The sequence below is a fragment of the Rhinolophus sinicus genome, linkage group LG16 (genome assembly GCF_036562045.2).
Source record: "Rhinolophus sinicus isolate RSC01 linkage group LG16, ASM3656204v1, whole genome shotgun sequence".
Taxonomy (NCBI): Eukaryota; Metazoa; Chordata; class Mammalia; order Chiroptera; family Rhinolophidae; genus Rhinolophus; species Rhinolophus sinicus.
In genome coordinates this window covers 34,347,702-34,366,932 of record NC_133765.1, presented here as the reverse complement: position 1 = coordinate 34,366,932, position 19,231 = coordinate 34,347,702, and the positions used below count along the sequence as shown (strand labels likewise).

Genomic DNA, 19,231 nt, shown 5'->3' with positions numbered 1-19,231 from the left:
CCATAACCTTAATTGCAGGCATAGCTTTGTTGGTTATTTTAAAGACTAAACAAGAAAACACATCTGACGGCACCGAGACAGGCCTGGTGAACAGCAAGTGCTCAGTAAATGTGGGCTGGACGTGATCACAGTGACACACACAGGTGGCCGGCGAGCCGTGCTGGCCCAGCGCCCACCACAGGCCCTGGAGCCTGGGTTCTCTGCAGCTCAGGGTGACGCCCTCAGCCCCACACCCGGGCTACCCGCCCGCCACTCACTCGGCCTGAGGATGGGCAGGGAGCAGTGCTGGTCCAGCCAGGACAGTGCCGTCCGGTGCAGCTCTTCCAGGCTGCTGGTGGACACCATCCCCTTGAAGGACTCGAACAGTGGCTTGATGATGACACTGAACTACACGGCATGTGGGTTAAAGAAAAGGTGGAGCGAGGAGGAGGTGGGCGGCCTCCTTGGGACCGACAAGCAACTGCAGACGGTGGCGACAGGACCTGGGCAAGGTAGGCAGCCCTCACACACGCCACAACGGCTCTACCTAACCACACCCAACTCTGAGCAGGCCAGAGGCACGACAGGGACGTCTCCTCGGTCTGGAATGTGTCCTGGTGCAGCGGAAGCACACAGAGCAGCGGGTGGAAACCATCTGTCTGCAGGTGACGTCTGTCTTTCGTGTCAAACACCAGTATGCCGGCTCTCCACCTCAAGCAACCTGCTCAGTGGAGGCACGAGGTCCACCTGCCCTGTGACCTGGGCCAAGACAGTGTCCCCAGGGCCCGGTGCCTCAGCCTGGTGCTGAGGAATGTGCCATCCGACCAGAGGTCCCGCTTCACCCCAGCTGCCACTGGCCAGTGATAAGGGATCAGGACCACAGCTCGGCATCAGGACAGTGAGGCAGGGAGCCAGAGGGGTGTCCACGCTCTTCTGTTCAGAGCCAGCCATTAGGTGCACAGGTACCCTCTGCCCTGTCAGCTGACAGGGGCGGCAGCCCACCCTCCGTGTGCGCACTGTCTGCTCAGAGGTGGAGCAGCCCCTGGGTGACGAGTGACAAGGCAGGAGCCGTTCCCCGTCAGGGCCTTGCTGCCATCTGGAAAGCCAGGCGAGGGGGGCCTTGTCCCCAGAGACAGGGCCCAGCACCTCATGACGGCATTCAGGGTCTGGGGCACAAACTTAGAGGACAGCCTGCAGGGAACTGGTTTCAATGCGGGCTCTGCCGCTTGGTCCTGTGAGCCCGTTTCCCATCTGTCACGTGGGTGGTACTGACCCTTCCCACTGTTGGCTGCCGGGATGTGTGAGACAAGATCCCACCTCCTCTCCACACTATTGCTTCTGCGAGTGGCTCTAGCGGTATCTTTATTTCTCAAGGACCTAGAGAGCACCGCTGGCCCCTTGTGCCTCCCAGGAAGCCCCGAGCCTGGGCAGTCGCCAATGACAGACTCGCTCCACATCGCGGGCCTGGCCAGAGCTCCTCGCTCGACGCAGAAACTAGCATTGCCTGTCCCAATGAACAACCACCACTTAGAATCCTTCTGAAGGAGCTAGAGGGTGGATGTGTGCTGCTTCGGTGTGCTGGTTTGGGGAGGGGGGGAGGGTGCAAAGAAAACCCAAAGATACAATCCAGAACTTCCAGTTCTGCAGTGTCCGGCTCTTCACATATTCGTCAAACATGTCTGTCATGTGATCGAACTGGCGCCGGGTGACGGGGACTCCTGTGGCCGGGAGCAGCTGCTGGCAGGAGCTGAAAGGACAGGACGAGTCAGAAAGCTTGGAGCAGCCGGTGGGAAATTTGGACCCCGGGGGCCGCAATGGGCATGGCCAGCCCGTTGTCGGGTCACCACAGGCCCAAGAGGGGGCCTGGGAAGGGGAGGGTGACAAAAAGCAAAGTGCTGCTGCCAAGGCTGCTGAGGCCACAGGCCCAGGGCTGCGCCTCACATGATGGTGGCATTGAGCTCCTCGATCTCGTCCCGCAGACGCCGCGCCTCCTCCTGCACCTGGCTGCGCTCCTGCTGCAGCTTGGTGATGTGCTCCACTGTCTTCTGCAGCGTGATGGCGTGGCTGGTCTGTGGGCGGCGGGCGGGCGGGCGGGCGGCGTCAGGCCCAGCTCTGCGCCCCGCGGCCCGCCTGGCCCCGGCCCCCACACCCCGGGCGCCTCACCAGCTTGGAGTTGTTGGAGATCAAACTGTTCAGGGTGTCGAAACCCATCTTGATGTTGAAGCGCCTCTTCTGCTCGGCTGAGATGTGCTTCATCTGCCGGTTCTGTTGGGGACGCGGCCCGTCACAGCGACCTGGGGCCGCGTCCCCTCGTCCCTCCTCTCCCTCCTCCCTCCCAACCTGCTGCTGACTACTGGGGACAGAGCTACGTGGAAGGAGGGGCGACAGGAAGCTGGAGGGCAAGGCCCTGCAATGACTGGAAAGAACAAACGCTGCTGACTCAGCACTTCCCAACCACCCGCAAACCTCTCCTCTGCTGTCCCAGTTCTGGCAGCTGCCACTTCCTCCCACGTTACAGGACTCCATGTTCCTTCCACAGGCTGGAGAGTGGGTGGCGGGGGAGGAGCGGGCTTAGGCTCCAGATGACAGCAGCAGACACCATGCTTCCGATGCTAACTAACCCAGCCCAGGGGACACGGAAGCCTGTGGCTCTCCTTTCCAGTGTCCTACGGGACACAGCTGTCCCAAAGGTCCCAGGCTATTCTCCGCCTCTTTGCCGCCCCATCCTTCCAAGAGAATCAAGACCTGAGAGGGACATGAGGTACCTTTAAAACAGCCACATTTTTGGGGTCCGCGGAGTATTTCCCTGAGCAGTTGTTCTGGGGAGACTGAGGACTGGGGCTGTGTTCGGACGCACATGGGGACGCCTGCCCTGAGGTCGGGCCGTCTCGACCTGAGAGAACAGAGATGCTTCTTAGGGACAGGGCTGGCTCACCCACGAAGCGAACCCCCAACAAGTCCCAAAACTCGGAAACCCCTGGCGAACCCCCCACAGCAGCCTCAGAGCAAAACCCAGAGAAATCCTTGCCAACCTCCGAAGGGGGTTCTGCCAGGCCTGCGCGAGGCCTGAGGAAGGCTGGCCGGACATGGAGCGGAGTGTGGCCTGAGCTCTGCCAGTCACAGGTCTTGGGGGACGTGGGCGTTTTGAGAGGAGGTCTGACAGCCTCTTACAAAGCCACCTGGAGGCAACAGTCTCCACAGGGCTTATAAGGCTCCGCTTCTCACCCGGTGTGGTAAGAACATGCATATGTTCTACTTTTGTTCTTGAAACTCTACAGAGATGTTTTCTCTGACTTTTTTCAACCTTACCCACACCCCAAACTTTAATTAAAACAAAAACACTCTTTTACCCACGGAAAGTGTGATGGAGAGAACCTGGGACCTTGGTGGGCTGTGCTGCAGCCGCTGGGATGTCTCAGGGAACAGCTCCCAGGAGACACCTCTGCAGCCTCTCGGCCCTTCTACCTTTCTGTACACAACAGTTCAAGTTCATTTCCTCTACTGGATTACTCTTGCCATACGCTCTCTCAAGCTCCCAGCACAGCTCTCACTTCCTGTGTCTTGAGCCTCAGTAAACAAGGTGACGTCTCCCGAGCTCTTCCTTATGTGACTTTAGGGGCCTGTCTCATTACTAGTCTGTGTCCTTCTTTCCAGACACGAGGTCCTTATTCTTCCAAAGCTGTCCTCGGACAGGTCCCTCTGTCTGGCCTCTGTAAGCAGAGACCTTCCTCCTTGTGTCTTCCGAGGCAGAAGGAAGACAGCTCTTGGCACCGAGTTCCAGGAGCAGCCAGGCCGTGGCTTTGTTTCAGCTTCCTGAGTGGAAGGAGCTGGGCTTCTGGTTCCAGCCCCATCCCAGCCCCTGCGGCACAGCTTTGGGCAAATCCCTTACCCCCAACCTCCTGCTGGTCAGGTGTCACCCTGACCGGCTCCCCAGTGAAAGGCCCACACGTGGAAGCTGGCTGACAGATGCGCAGGGCTTACGAGCTGACGTGGAGACAGAGCCCGAGGGCTTCTGTGGCTAGTGTGTTCTGGCAACTACCAACAAGGATTCCACAATTCCTTTTCTCCTTTCCTGGCTCAGACTGGCAGCTCAGGGCCAGGCCTTTCTGAAGGAGGTTATTATTCGTGTTTCCCCGAGTTTCTAGCTACCGACACTGCAACACGCCTGCTACTTTTCCACGGCTGTGGTTCTCCTGCTTGAGTTGAGCATTTTCCTAGCCTGGGTCGTCGGCAGGTTTCTGACACCTCACTGCGTTGCCCACAAGGCCAGGCTCAATCCTGAGGCACCTCACGGGCGGCCTCCCCACCCCAGGAGGGCCCGCTCGTTTCACTTACAAAGCCCCAACTGCTCCCCCCGGAGTGAACACTCACTGGCACCGGCAGGGACCTGGGGGCTGCCCCCGGGCACCGGGGCCTGCTCGCCCTTCACCAGGGACTCCGGCACTGTGCTTGGAGAGAAGAGCCGGGAGACGGGCGTGGGTTGGCTGCTCGTGGCGTGGCCGAGGTCTGTCACCAGGATGCCGCTGTGGAACTCCGTAACTCCAGGAGCCTGGGGTGACACAGGAGACAGAGGTCACCCCTGACCATGTCGTGCTGGGGGAGGGCCGCCCACGAGCAGGGCCACGCAGGGGTTGTGATGCTGAGGTCTGTCCCTCACCCTGGCGATGGCAGCAGGCGTGAGGACCACGTTGGACTGGGACACGGTAGAGGCCAACATCCCTTCTGTCTTCAGAGGGCCTGTCATAATCACTGCTTGTGCTTGTCCTGCAAAGGCAGCAGCTGGCACAACACGCACAAGGTGACGGGGGGCTCCTGGTGCTGAACCCCAAGCTGCAGGGCCCCAGGAGAAACACACGACCCCTTGGCTGCCATGGAGACAGCTTCCCTCACCACAGGGCATGGAAAGAGAAAGCCACCAGAGCACCTAACATTTGTTTGTAACTTCTCCTTGACGGGGGACAGATTACACACCCAGCAGAGAGCTGACTGAAACCACAAGTTTCCAAACTGAGTTGAGACTAACTTTAAAAGAACAACACAGCCTAGAAAATGGAGTAGGTCACACACATGTAGTAGTTCATAACGTTTTTCACATCCCAATGTGTGTCAAGAGTTTACAAGCCTTGGGGACAGGGGAAAACCCGGGGGGAGGGGGTCACCCCCCGACTCACCTGGGGCGATGCAAGCATTCTTCAGTACCAAGGACACAGGCTCTGGTTTGGGAGCAGGCACTATTTTAGGGGGCTGCTTGGGCCTCCCTCCAGTCAAGGATACAGGTTTGGGGTGCACAAAAGTTAAACGGGTTGTTTGGGGTTGGGGAGGCCCCACGGCTGGTGGCCGGGTGACTGGAGACAGAGCGAGGCCGCAGGGGGAAAGCGAGGGGGTGGGATGGCGGGTGGTGATGACAAGGCCCTGGCTCTGGCTGAAGGTGGTGGCAGAGGCGTCGTGCGTGAGAGTGGCGGAGGCCGTGTGGGTGATGACAGCTGGCGACTTGCTGACTCCAGCAAACTTCTGTGGCTGCAGGAAGGCAGGTGGAGTTGAGGGGTTCAGGGCAGTGGCAGGAGGGACAAGCGGCACAGCTGGGGAGGCTGGCGCCGGGGTGTGACTGGGAGAGAGCAGGGGCATGGTGAAGACGGGAAGGAAAGGCTGCGGGACGCTCAGCGGCGGCGCCGAGGGACCAAAGTCTGCGGGCTGGACAAAGGGGTCCTCGGGCCGGCCAGCGTGCTCACAGCCCGGCCTGTCTGTGGAGTCCAGGGCACTGGCTGCTCCAGGCGGCGCAATGAGGCTGTCAGGGAGGCTCACGGTGGGGAGGGCAGTGGTTGGCAGGGGATTCTCCTGAGCAGGGGAGACAAGGAAGTGAGCAACAAACACTGTGACCACACAACGCCTCACTTTCTAGTTCGACACACCACAAAGTCCAACATCGTCCGCCGGGCACCTGAGACGAAGCCCCGGACAGAAGGGATAAAAGGACCCCCACATCCCGTGACTGCTAATCTGGGGAGATGGATCTGCGTCTGCCCAGGCGTCGGCAGGGCTCTTGTTTCCAGAAGGAACTAAATGATAACACAGGGCTCAGACAAGCGACTATCTGCACACAGCTGGCTCTCAGCCTGGGAGTATCTTGTTTCTGGAGTCCAGCAGGGGTCCCCCGAAAGTCCCTGCCATCTTCTGTTACAGAGCAGAAGCAGCCTGGATCGCAGCTGCTCCTGGGGTTCCCTCAGGACAGTTTCATGTATCACCTTCTAGAGAGGTCACCTCTTCCAAAAAGGGAAACGCTTTAAGGAATTAGTTGTTCAGATCTCAGTCTCTACAGACGAACTTCTTCCCAGAGCCAGGCGGGAGGAGATGGGGCCAGGTTACTGGTGTCTAACTGGGTACGGGCAGCAGCCTGAGAGCCCTGTCAGGACAGAGGACCCTGCCTGACTCAGCCCTATAGCCCTAGCTTGTGTTCACTGCTGAGTAAAAACTACAAGGAATACACAGAACTTTTTCTTAGCGATCCACGTGTTTGCTTGCTGTCTCGCTAAGCCCATCTTAACTGCTCAGAACAGAGCTCGCTGCACACACGTTATTTGGAGCCTTTGGCAGGAGCATGAGACAGTCTCCCACGATCATGGAGACCTAGGATGCTTTCAAGGACGGCTAGAATAACTTCTTGTGTTCGGCACTAGATGCAGCCACCCCGAGCACTTTGCACATGACGGACGCGTGGTCGTGGCTGCAGAGACCTGACGACCAGCCCGGTGCCCCTCCCCCAGCTCCCTCTACCTGAGCAGGTGGGCTGTCGGAATCTGGCGCAGGTACTGAGACAGGTGCAGGCAGCATGGACCCGAAAATGGAGCGGCTGGAAGAGAAGAGGTCTGAAAGACAACACCAGGGGCGTTTGAGCTCTGTGTGCCCATCACTTCCCTGAATTAAGATGCAAACAAATCAGGCACTGAACCCCGCCTAACCCAGAGGAATGATGGCAAGAGGGCATTCTTCCCAGAGGTAACCCTGCAGAAAGAGGCCCTCTGATTGGAACCGCACATGCTGGCAACGAGGATGGCTCTGAAATGCTCCCAGGTCTGGCATTTCACCTGCTCTTACAATGGCGGAGCTCAAGGACCAACCAGTTCTAACCACAGGAAACTGCCAGGAGGCAGCCGTGTCCTCAGTGCCCTCTGCTGCCTGGAGGGAGAACTGCTTACAGCCATGGCCAAACCAGAAGCTGAGAGACAGCGACAATGAGAATACAATTTCCTTGACAGAGAACTGTCACAGAGAAACTTCCCAGGCTTTGTAGCTACAACCAAAAAAGAAAGTACTTTTGGGACATTTCCAAGCCCTCCCCACATGCCCTGCACATGCTAACAGTGCCCTCTGTGAAAGGGAAGCACCAGCCCGCTGTCCTGGGCACAGCAGGTGCCGGTGGCCATGCTTTCTCTGCCCCACGTCCTCACCCTGGAAAGGTTCAAACGTGTCCATGAAGTCCAGATTGGGCTGCAATGGAATCAGCCCCGGCTGAATCATGTCCGCATTTCCCAGATGTGCTATAAGAATCAGAGAGGAGACAGAGGACTCAGTTTGCCTTCTCAGACAAAGTCAGAAGGCCTAGAATGGATCTTCCTGGCCTGCTCACGTTCTAGATTCTTCCAAGGAGAAATGTAGGCAGCTGGCTGGGATTTCAACTCTCTTGTGGGTTCCTGGCCATTCTCCACCCTCAGAAGGCAGGAAAGAATGTGAGTTTTTGCAAGAAAGGTAAACTGAGTATCAGGAACAGACACTCCCAGGGAACCGTGAACAGCTATGCAGACATTTCCTCCCGTCGACCCTGTCTAATTCTCAGTTGGTGGGCTCTTCCCTGAAGGGTTAACCAGACAACCAGGTGAGCGGTCATGCCCAGGAATGCTGCTGACTTTGCTTAGAGTGAGTCACAGGCCCTGCCACTGGGTCTAGGCACACATCCTCTGCTAAGGGGACAGAATCAGAGACGTGAAAGTGGTTCAGATCAACCCCCCGCTCTGTTCTCTCAGAGGTACCACAGGCCTGACAGCTGCCCGGGCAGGCTCAGTCTGCAGTCCCCAGCTACTCAGGGTATGTGGCCCTCAGATGTCAGTGAAGCTGGCCACTCCTCCTTACGGCTGCCCTAAACAAGCGACACACAGCAGCTCAGACATGGCCCTGAGGCGAAGCCTGCCCCAGAGGGGGCCTGGCAGAGAGGCAAACCAGCTGGGCATTCCAAGTCAAGGATGTGGAGTGGGTTACCTATTTCCCGTGGGTTGGGCCAGGCCACCGGCGGGTGTGAGGAGAGCGTGGAGAAGAGTGTGTCGCTGAATTCGGACATGAGCATGTCTGTGTCCAGCAGTGGGTCCTCCTCCATGGGGACTGGGGTCTTCCATCCATCCCCATGTTTGTGCCAATAAAGCATGTCATCATCCTACCGCCAACAGAGGGGGAAGGAAAAAGTGAAGGGGCGACAGTGGACTCAGTTCCCAACCTGTCATGTGGGGACACACGTTCTCCTATCCTACAGAGCAGCAGGGGCCGCTGTACAGAAGACAAGGTGAGTGGGGGAGGCATGTGGGGACCCACCTAGCAGAGAGAACTGCCCGGTTTCCTTAGCCTTTCGTGTCCTTCATGTGGGAAGGGGGTGGCCTCTCCTCAAGCTGCAGGGAGAGTCTGTGCCCCCACCGCCTTCTGCTGCAAGGCTCACTGTCGGGCCACCCAAGTCATTGCTGCTTCTTGTCAAAAAGGGGTTCCCCTGAGGGTCCTCACGGCCCCAGCTCACTCACCTGGGCCAGGCTGGAGAGGTCCTCATGCCTATGCTGCTGTAACTGTGGAGAAAAGGAGGGACAGGTGGTCACCCAAGGCCCTGGCAGGGGATGAGACGTGTAGCCTCTGCTCCCTAAAAGTGCATGAACTCCGGAAGCATCGTCACCTCTTCTGTCTGGGAGGCAGGTGGGGAGAGGGGTCCTGCCTCATGCTGTCCCTAGGCCGATGGGGACACAGAGGCGATTCCTAACCAGTGTTTGTGAGACAAACAGCCCCGCCCAGAGCCGGAGAAGCCGAGAGCTCAGACAGGGCGACCAGGCAGTGGTGGAGCCACAGCCTCAGGGCCAGCGTTCTGAACACGGGCAAGGTCCCCTCCCGCCTCTACGGGGGCTCCCCGAACATGCCCTTTGCGGAGCCCAAGCCAGACGGATACCCTTTTCTTGAAGTAGGTTCTCCACTTGTGATACTCCCGGATCACGATCTCGATGCGGCTTTTCCAGTACTTCCCTTCTGTGGTGATGGCCTGTGAGAGGGAAGCAGGTCAGGGTGAAGAGATGGCGTCTTGGTGGATGAGCAGAAGTCATTGTACGCTGGGCTGGAGGTCAGCCTGGCGAACCCTGCCCTGTGCCCACACCTTCATTCACAAAGTGTCTCCCTCTCTGGGTGACAAGCGGCCTCTGCCTGAAAATGTGCTTTCACCTCAGGATCTACGACAACCAGGAGGGGCTTTGGCGGCACGGTCCCGAGGGCCTGGACGGGGTAGGGTCGCACAGGATGCTCGGAGGAGGGAGGAGCCCTCCTTTCCGGCGCTGAGGGCCCTACACAGACCTAGTGGCCTGTTTCCAGTAGCCGCTGCCGCATTCTCAGAGTGAAGACGAGCGGTCAGTCACAGAAGTGTCAGGTGGAAAGTGACTTCCCAGAGAACCTAGCTCAGCCGTCCCTTACGCGGGGCATGAATCCCTGTCACCATAGCCTTGCAGAGTTCTGGTGAGAAGGAACTCACAACTGCCTCAGCCAGAGAGCCCACCTCACTTTCAGCCCTGTCACATCAAGGTGCCACATCATTTCACCTGAAAACGCTTCCTTGTGTGTCTCTGACAGTGAAGAACCTTCGCCGTAAATAATAATACAGTATAATTACCAGACCTGACAAAATTATATTCTTGAATGTCTAGTACCATGTCCAACTACTCAACACTGTCTTCCATTGGGTTACTTTCCATTCTCCCCCCTTTATCACAGCAGGAAGACATGCTTGGACAAAACTGAAACAGTGCAGGAGAATATAAAGGAAAGAAGGGTCTCGGCTCTTCCGCACATGAACCCCACCCCCCAGAGGTACCCACACCAGGAAGAAACTTCTGAATAAAGATACTAAGATACTGCCATGACGCTTGCATTTTTTTTCACGTATTTTTCCTTCAACATCCTTCCCTCCCAGGGTATAAAGATCTCGAGGTCATTCTTTAATTGTTGAAGGTATCTGCCGTGCAAGGAGCCCAAATCCCTCGCTGCTGACTCCAGAGCAATATGAATGTCACAGGAAAGGAGAGGGTAAGTCCCGCCTGGAGGACCCCTCAGTCCCTGGGTCAGACAGCTCTGAGAAGGGGCAGCCTCTGCGGGGTGTCAGAGGCCACGGCTCCCACATCCCTGTCACTTCTCAAGGTCACAACAGCTGACAGGACAGTGCAGCCCTGCACCGTCCCCTGGGGTTGCCCACTGTGGGAGCCGACCCTCACTGCCAGCCCTCCGTGAGTCATCTCCTCCTGAGTGACCGACAGCGCGGTCCTTTCCTAGCCACCCGTGGTCAGCAGCCAAGTACCTCCGGCCGGCGATGTTCATCGACTTCCACAGAGCCGTCCAGTGGGGTGACAAAGTGGCACACAGGATTCTGGCGCTTCTCCAAGTCTGGGGAGAGAGAGGGTAAGACATTATCACCACGACCAGGCCCCTGAAGGAGCCCCGGGCCTCCGCCCACAGCCCTCCCCTCAGGGGGGAACCCTCCCAGGTGTTCTTCCCTTCTCCTTCCCTTGGAAAATGAGGTGTCAGGGAAACAAAGGGGCCCAGGTTAAAGGGCAAGAATCGGTCAGTAAGACATGGGTGAGAAAGGGAATCCTGCTCATTGAGAGAAACGCCAGCCTAACCCAAGGGTGGACAAGCACGCCGATCGCCTGCTGATGTCACCAGGCCCACCACACCCAGGGAGCTGCAGACAGAACAAGGCTGGGGCCTGCACCTTCTCTGACCTGCTGGCAATGGGAGCTGCTCGGACTCTTCAAAGGTCACCTCTCGGCTATACCCTTCCTGACTCCCCTGAAAAGAACTGGGCCCTCCCTCCACCTCTGCCTTTATGCACTAGGCCCAAGCGTCTGTCGTAACAGTGGGCGCTGCTGGGAGCAACTGGCTAACACATGTATCTCCTGCAGACGACAGGCACCTCCATGACACGTGCCTGGCGGCCGAGCAGGGTCCAGCTCACCAGGATTGGGCTTGCTTGTCCCTCTGCACACTGCCCGAGACATGCTGCTCTTTGAGGCACATGTTCCAAGGGGTCCAGGTGCAAAGGCCTCCAGGTGGAAGTACCTGGAGGGTCGCCCCACAAGGCCGTGGGGCCCCTGCAGCCTCCTCGCAGCCCCAGCTCGCAGAGGGCCCCGGTTCAGGCCCCACTTACTTACACTGCATGTACCAGGCCCGCCAGATGGCATTGTTGAGCCGGATCTTGTCTCTCCACTGGAGCTTCAGGCCCTTAAAATTCTTCCACTTTGGAGACACCAACTTCCCACTGAAAGGCAAGAAGAGAGGAAACTCAGTGGTTCCTCTGAAAATAAAATGAAATAAAAAAGTGCCACCAGATCATCCCAGGCCCAGAAACTCTGGATGAATCCGTTACAGGCCACAGGACAGGCCTGACAGAATATACAAGTCACTGGGGTATGGAGTGGGAGGGGCTGGAGGAGCGGTGGCAACGGCGGCAGGTGTGGAGGAAGCCGGACGGCCACGGGCTGTTACCTGTCAGAGCGGGATGAGGGTATACAGGGTTCATTAGCCTATTCCGTCTACTTCTGCATGTCTTTACATTTTTCCATAGTTAAAAGTTACAAAGAGATCTGTTGATTTTGCAACATATGAGCATCAAATCACACTGTACATCTTAAACGTACACAGTGTTACATGTCAATTATACCTCAATGAAGCTGGAAAAACAGAAAGAAATCTGTGGACCACTGAATGAAAGCCAAGCTCTTCTAAACTGGTCTCGGCCCACCTCCTTTGCCACCAGTCCCCACGAGGCACTTAGAACCCAGGCACCCAAACGTCCCACTGGCCTTAGAATCTGCGGGGCCCCCTCCTGCCTCCAGGCCTCAGCACACGCGGTCCTCACTCCTTCTGGAGCTCCCTGAACCCTGGCCACCTGCTCATCCTTCAACGCTGCTCAAACACCATGTCCCCCGAGCTGGCACTGGGCTCTCGCAGGGTGCTGCCGATGGCTTCAGGGTTCCCTGAGCACTGTTCGAACCTCAGACAGCACTCCGCCACAGCCCACACAGCGCGCCGTCTGTACCCACACCTCCCTCCACCGGACTGCAGCTTCTCAGGGGCTGCCCTTTAGGCTCACCCTCCCTACGCACTTAGCACAGCACTTGGCACACAGCAGGGGTTCATGTAATAATTCTTCGTTAATCAGTTAAAGAGCCCTTGCAAAGCAAGCAAGGGACGCTCCCTGGTGGCAGAGCTGTCTCAGTTTAGTTTTCCAAGGGCTTTGCCAGGAGCCACCTCCAAGCAGCTGGCAGAGGGTTTCCCTTTTCCAGATGGCTTGAGACGGGCATGGCACTATTTTTGGTCTGTACCAAAGCGGGTTCTCAGGGTCCTCCTGACCACAGGTCACAGCCCTGCCCTTTTTCCAAACCCGATCAGGAAGCTCACGTGACGAGCAGAGACTCGCCAACAGTCACAACAGTTGAGGTCTTCAATGGCAGCGCCCAAACAAACAGTAAACCTTACCTGAACCTGAAGACCTGAGTGGTTACAAAACAAAAGTCCTGGCCGTGAACCTGATGAAACCTCATGGTTCCCCCCACCCAAACCAGCACTGAGCCAGGCCGGGAATCACAGAATCACATCAGCCGGAAGGCTGGGGTCCCACCCCCACACCCAGAGAAAATGTCACAGCACGTCGTCTTACAGTCTGAGGGACAGACAGTAGCAGCAGCAGCCTCAGCTCACAAAAGGGTTAGGGGCTTCAAAGCAGGCACACCCCTTTTTTCTCCCCACCTGTCTCCCACCCACAGGTATTTCTAACCCAGCCCCATGTTGCTCAGCTTTCACCCGCAAGTCCAACAGCCACAATGTTTTAGAGCCTCTGCTGCATAATCAACTCCTAACTGTGAACTTTTACGGTCACTTAGCTTTTCTGGCACACGTTTCCTAGGTAAGATCAGAACACCTCCAGAGTGTTTTAATACGGATTAAATGTACACACACACACACACACACACACACACACACAATGGGTGAACCCTAAAACAGAATATAAATGTAAGAGACTAATAACCACCTCCAGAATTTAAATTTATTACCGAAAGGCCTGATTTTTAACTCCTCCTGACTTGAAAAGGCCTCTTTTTTGTGTGCCACTGTTGTCATGTGGCTCTTCCTCCTCTCCAGAAGGGAAAAGGTGACACCCACGTGCCCACTTTCAATACCACAGAACAAAGACCTGGGCAAAAGTCCACCCTGAACTCCATGTATCTGCAGAACCATTTGCTTCTCATTTACTCATCTGATGAGCGTTACGTGCCCACGCTGTGTCATGATGTGCTAAGAACTCAGGAAAGGGACGGACAGGGCAGAGGAGGTCCCCTGCCCTCATGGAGCATACAAGTTGCTACGGTACAAGTCCTGACTGTGTGCTGAGGGTCGTGAAGGAGAGCAGAGGGCTGTGGGAGCATACGGTTGGCATAACTGACCAGCCTGAGCAGTCAGGAGGGCTTTCTGGAGGAGGTGATATCTAAGCTACAGACTAGAGGATGAGGAAACTTTAGCTAAACCAAGAAAAGGGGGAGAGGCCATTCCTTCTGCCCGCCTTGTGATGGCCCTGAGGTGAGAGCAAGATGGCCCTGGTAAAGGCAGCAGAGAACAGAGCCTGGAGGGGTGGGAGAGGTGCAGGGGGGCAAGGGGGTGGTGCTTCTAGACCAGGCTGGACAGCAGAATACATACCACAGTATATTAGGCCCCACGATTTGGCAAAACCAACCCTCTTCCTCTGCAAGCTCTTTCAGCAACCTGACGTCTAGCCAGGCAGGAGGTTCCAGGAAAGCACAAAACAGAAAACTGTCCCTGCCTCTTTAAGGGGGAAAAAGAACCCCAAACTTTTCTATCATTGATAGCTTCGTCACAATGAAGACCAGGAATCATAGGCCACCTCCTCTGCTGAGAGTCCTGACCCAGCACTTGCTACGAGCAGACACGGCTGCAGAGGACAAAAGCAGAAGGGATCCAATGGGCAGTGAGGATCCTGGCACAAGTCACCTTTGTAGCTGGCAATGTTCGCTTCAGAACTGACCCCTGGCTTAAAAACAAACCCAACCGTACCCCTGCTTTGTTACTGAAGACAAAGTGGGGCGATGGGAGTGAGAGGAAGAGCATCTTCTCAGAGAAGTCAGACGACACAGATAGCTTCACTTACTTACATCGAAGGGGCGGAAAGATACAGAGAGAGAGGAAGAGAGAGGGCAGACTATATAGGTTAAAACCCAAATGTGACAGGGTGTGGTTTTGGGGTTCTCATCTTCTTCCCCCTCGCTTGCCGAAATGTTTCACTTTTCCTCGATGTTTACGTCAAATTTGGTCAAACTTTGAGAACGTAAACTACCGTAGGTATCCCACCAGCATCCCAGGTTCCTGCAATATCTCAACAGCCAACAGGTGGCGCTCCACCGACGCAAAGGAGTGAGTCCAAAACCAAAACCAAAACCACCCGCAGAAGCAGGGAGGGTGGAAGGAGAGGTCCAGACTGTCTCCATCGGGACTAACCACCCCTCCCCCACAGCAAATTCAAGTCACAGAGCTCTAAGGTAGCAAGATATTACAGAGAAAAAGGATTCCATAGGCGAATTGTTAGCAAAATGTGGGATACATTCCTGAGAGTTTCTTTAATGTGGGGAAGTGACGGTCAGTCTTCACAGAAGGGAAAGGAGACACTCCCTCCTCCCCAACCACACCTGGACTGGGAGCCTTGCTACGGGCTACCCACAGTCTAGTTTCCCACGGAACGGACAAGGAAAGGCTGCTCTAATAAGTTCTGAGGCCTTGCGGCTCCCCGCAGAGCTCCCCAGAGCAGTATCCCCAGAAGCATCTTTGGTGGGACGTCTGCTCCCCCTGGGCCCTGCCCCGGTTTCACCCATCTTCCAGACATGGCTGCCTGGGATACTTCTTGCTCTAACTCAGGATGATGTTACATTCCTTCTTTAAAGTAGAACCAGAAACAGTATAAAAACTTCTAAGTCCCTGGCTTGCCCCCTCCCATAAACCAAAGGCCTCTTCCGGCCCTCGCCTCCCAAACCTGCTCTCTTATATGCCTGTGCAGCTCCTGGGGCTAGCCCGACGGAACAATGGCCTGGATTCACCTCCCGCTCTCCCGCTAGGACCACAGGGAGGCCAGGGCCTGGCCGACTCATCCCAGCCCAGTGCCTGGCACCTGGGAGGTGCATGGAGTCACTAAACGAACGCTCAACTTTTCCATAAAGAACTCTTCACACTTACCCTGCCCTGACGGCCTTCCCGGAAGGCAGGTTCATGACCTCAAACAGGAAGTTTACAGTACAACAAAGGCCCCTCTCAAAACTGTACCTTAGAACCCGCAAACTCTGAATTCTGCAGAGGTCTGGCCAGAGCCCACTCTGGAATGGGAATTAAGTGCAAACCCTGCACAGCAGGAGCTGGAATTAACAGGGCAGGGTTTTGGGATTCTGTGGGTCCCAGGTAGGATTGGCTCCGAACTCCAAGTTAGACCGTTGTCTCCAAAAGAAAGCAGGCAGGGGGCTCTGGGGTCGACCACTCTAGGTCTCAGAGCCGTGGTGGAGTCCACTCGCTCGTTCATTCAACAGCACTTGCTTGCTGTGTGGCATTTCTTCGCCATTCCGATGCTTGCTGGAGGACCACTAGCAAAACATTCCTAATCGTGCCTCCCCCTCCCTCCCTCCCAGCTGGGTGGAGTGGACGTGTCACCAGTGAGTGTCGTAGGAGCACCTGGCGTGGGTGGTCCAGCCCTTCCCCCCTTTCCTCTTAGGAGCAAGCTGCCCACCGAGGGGTCTGCTCCTGGTGGAAGGGACGCCCGGGTCTAGTCCTGGAACTACCTGGACAGGCAGGCGGGGTCCGTGCATGAGCCACGTCCTCAGTTCGATCAACATTACAGGTCATGTTTTAGCCAGCAGCTGCTGGCTCTGTTATTGTGGTAAAGTACATATGACATAACATGTACCACCTTAGCCACTTTAAAGTGTACGATTCAGTGGCAGTAAGTGCACTCGCACGGCTGTGTGCAGGTAACTGCTCCCGAGTTTCACAGCTTTTTTTATTCACCCCAAAAGGAAACCCTGCACCCACCAGCAGCCACTCCCCATTCCCCCCTCCCCCCGCCCGTCACCCAGTAATCTACTTTGTCTCTTATGAATTTGTTTCTTCTGGACATTTCATATAAACAGAGTGACAAAACATGTGGCGTCCGGTGCCTGGCTTCTGTCACTTCGTACAGTCTCTTAAGGCTCATCATCCATGTTGCAGGGTGTCAGTACCTCCTTCCTTTCGATGACTGAATCGCATTTCACCGGATGGACAGACCACGTTTTGCTGCTTCTTTCATCCATTGATAATCATTTGGGTTGTTTTACCTTTTGGCAACAGTGACACGTGCTGCTGGGAACCCACTCCTCCATTTTATTTCCCAGTCAGTTCAGAACTCTGACCGGGAGACAGCTCTGATCACTAGGCTGGCTCTGGGGCAAATGACGGGCAAAAACAATTGTAAACTGTTGGAGGGCAAGTGGACAATTGTCTACCAACATCGTAAACGCACAATTCCACTGCTAGGAATCGATTCTACAGACCCACTTGCACACGGACACAAAGACATAAATTACACTGCAGTGCTGTTTGTGGTGGCAAAAGGCTGCAGACAACCTAGGGGAAATGGTTTGAAAACTATGGTATAGCCACACAGTGGAGGCCATGGGGCAATTTAAAAACACCATACATTTATATGTGCTGATATACAGGCAAGATCTATAAGATGTATTCAGTGGGAACAAAACCAAGGTGCAAGATATACAGTATGGCCACCATTTGCACTTTTAATAGGGAGATTTACACACAGACACACTGGAAGGGAGGGAGGAAAGGATGGAGGGAGGAAGGGAGGAGGGGGCAGGAAGACAGCCAGTCAGTCTCAGGTAAGACACACAAGAAACAGGTAACAGTGAAATGGTGACTTCCTTTGCAGAGATGAATTAAGGGATTCGGTAATTTTCACTGTTGACTGTTTTATACTGTTTAAATGTAACATAGGCATGTACAATTTTTTGTAACATACGCATGTACAATTTTTAAAACATAAACAAGGAAAAAACAGCAGGTACAGTCCAAAACCTTATAGGGCTTCTGGTTAATTTGGGAAGACAATCACATGAGCAGATAAAATTTGTACAAGTCACGTTGTGCACCAGGTCCAAGTACGAGGATAACGGCTCCTAAGTGGTCTCTCTAATGAGAGAGCGGGTGAATAACGCTCAGACTGGTCTCGCCTCCAGGACTCTGATTCGTTTTCTTCAAAAGAGCGGTCTCTACTGGCTTTTCCTGGGATCTGGGCCGGGTTCCACAGGCTGCTCGGAGCCAAAACTAACAGGCTCCAGACAAAGGTTCATTGAGGAGCCAAGACGTGGGGCGAGCCACCCGAGAGGCAGGAGGAGGGCACCGCCTGGAGCCGTGGGCCCTCCACCCTGGGCCAGGCCCAAGCACAGTCCTCTGAGGAAGCCTGGGAGGTTTGCACGCCCTGCTCCCACGCCCAGGCCTGGGTCTTCCCTCCAGCACCCAAAATGCATCCTCCTCATGGGTCATTTTGTGTCTTTTTTTAAACCTTCAAAGGAAAGTCCTGTTGGAGAAGCAGGCTGAGGGTGATGGCAGCAAAGCAGGAATATGGGCTCCTGAGGTCCACTCTCAGGTCTGTCCTACTGACAAGGTGAGCGAGTGTCCGTGGGGTGTGTGTGTGGTATGCGTGTGGTGTGTGCAGTGTGTGGTATGTGTGGTATGTATAGGTGTGGTACGTATGCATGTGTATGTGGTACGTGTGGTGTGTGTGGGGTGTAGGTGTGGGGGTGAAGTGTATGTGGTTATATGTTATATGCGGTGTGTGTGTGTGGTAGGTGTGGCAGCACATTTGTGCATGTGGGTTTGCTAGTGTGTCTAGCTATGCACTGGCCCACATGTGTGAGCCTGTTTATGAGGGCTTGCGTTTGTCTGTTTTGTGTAAAAAGCAGGGACTAATCATCTCTGTGACCATCAAAAATTAGAGTAACTTGATGGAGTTGAAACCAGGCAAAGTCGGCCTCGCTCCATGGTGGCTTTGCCTGCTGTGGACACTGGTGACCCTCCTTGCTGGGAGCACTCCCTCGTGTGTGCTGGCCTTCCACCCGGCGACCAACATGGCCATGCTCATGCCATTTCCAAGCAAATGAGGAAAGAGAGCGGTTTCCGTTTCTGGACGAGTGACCCGAGCCCCGCCTTCAGTGAAATGGTGACACGTCTGCCTGACAAGGGAGCTGGGAGGCGTCAAAGACCCAGGCCTGGCAGAGTGAGTGCCCGTCAAACCTGGGGCACGTTCCTGAGTTTGAAAGCCTGGAGTTTCCTGTCAGATTCCAGCCATACCTTCCAGGCAAGAGCAGGGACGCTGGGCCGGGCACCATTAGGCCATATTCGTATGTTCATTACAAACTTGAATCCGGAGCCCAGGGTGTTCCTGCTCCCCCTGGACAGGGGACAGGACCAGACTTCCAACAGGAAAAAGGTGGTGTGTCACTTCGACTTGCATCATTTGTTCATAAATTTTAATACTTAAAAAAAAAAAATCTGTGTATTAGCCATGTCTCTTCCTTTACAAACTGTCCGTGCCCCTCATCTTTTTAACGTTTTATTTTGAAATAATGATAGACTCACAGGAAATGGCAAAAAGCACAGAGCCCCATGCAGCCCCTCCCCCAGAGGGGACATCGTTTGCATTTGCAGCACAATTTGAGGACCAGGACACTGGCTCTGGAGTCCAGCTCTTAGCCTGTTTCCACCATCCGTTGAAATGTTAGCAGTTTTTTGTTGCTATTTTATGTTGGTGATTCTATAAGATTAATGCTATTAACCCTTTGTGATGTTTCTGCAAATGTTTCCCTCTTCAGCCCCTCCCAGAGCGTGAGCCCCGTACACACTGGACACTACAGACTCAGATGAACTT

The 19,231-nt window shown here is 55.3% G+C and overlaps 1 protein-coding gene and 1 long non-coding RNA gene across 3 annotated transcripts in view; one reads left to right on the top strand and one right to left on the bottom strand.

The window, feature by feature from the left end:
• The window catches only part of MLXIP (MLX interacting protein), a 53,290-nt gene that overhangs the window by 5,247 nt on the left and 28,812 nt on the right, over positions 1–19,231 (bottom strand). The window contains exons 2-16 of one of the 2 annotated variants that reach the window (XM_019734048.2): positions 11,412–11,518; positions 10,559–10,644; positions 9,170–9,259; positions 8,757–8,798; positions 8,230–8,401; positions 7,425–7,514; positions 6,751–6,842; positions 5,151–5,814; positions 4,637–4,758; positions 4,351–4,528; positions 2,745–2,872; positions 2,143–2,244; positions 1,921–2,048; positions 1,603–1,726; positions 258–387 (exon numbers count right to left, since the gene is read on the bottom strand). In XM_019734048.2, the coding sequence (XP_019589607.2) occupies positions 258–387; positions 1,603–1,726; positions 1,921–2,048; positions 2,143–2,244; positions 2,745–2,872; positions 4,351–4,528; positions 4,637–4,758; positions 5,151–5,814; positions 6,751–6,842; positions 7,425–7,514; positions 8,230–8,401; positions 8,757–8,798; positions 9,170–9,259; positions 10,559–10,644; positions 11,412–11,518 (2,255 nt within the window). The remainder of the gene's footprint in view (positions 1–257; positions 388–1,602; positions 1,727–1,920; positions 2,049–2,142; positions 2,245–2,744; positions 2,873–4,350; positions 4,529–4,636; positions 4,759–5,150; positions 5,815–6,750; positions 6,843–7,424; positions 7,515–8,229; positions 8,402–8,756; positions 8,799–9,169; positions 9,260–10,558; positions 10,645–11,411; positions 11,519–19,231) is intronic. The other variant, XM_019734047.2, reaches the window with a different exon arrangement.
• On the top strand, positions 17,650–18,431 carry LOC141569209 (uncharacterized). The gene is made up of 3 exons (XR_012492680.1): positions 17,650–17,771; positions 17,875–17,968; positions 18,267–18,431. It is a non-coding gene; the product is annotated as an uncharacterized LOC141569209 (long non-coding RNA).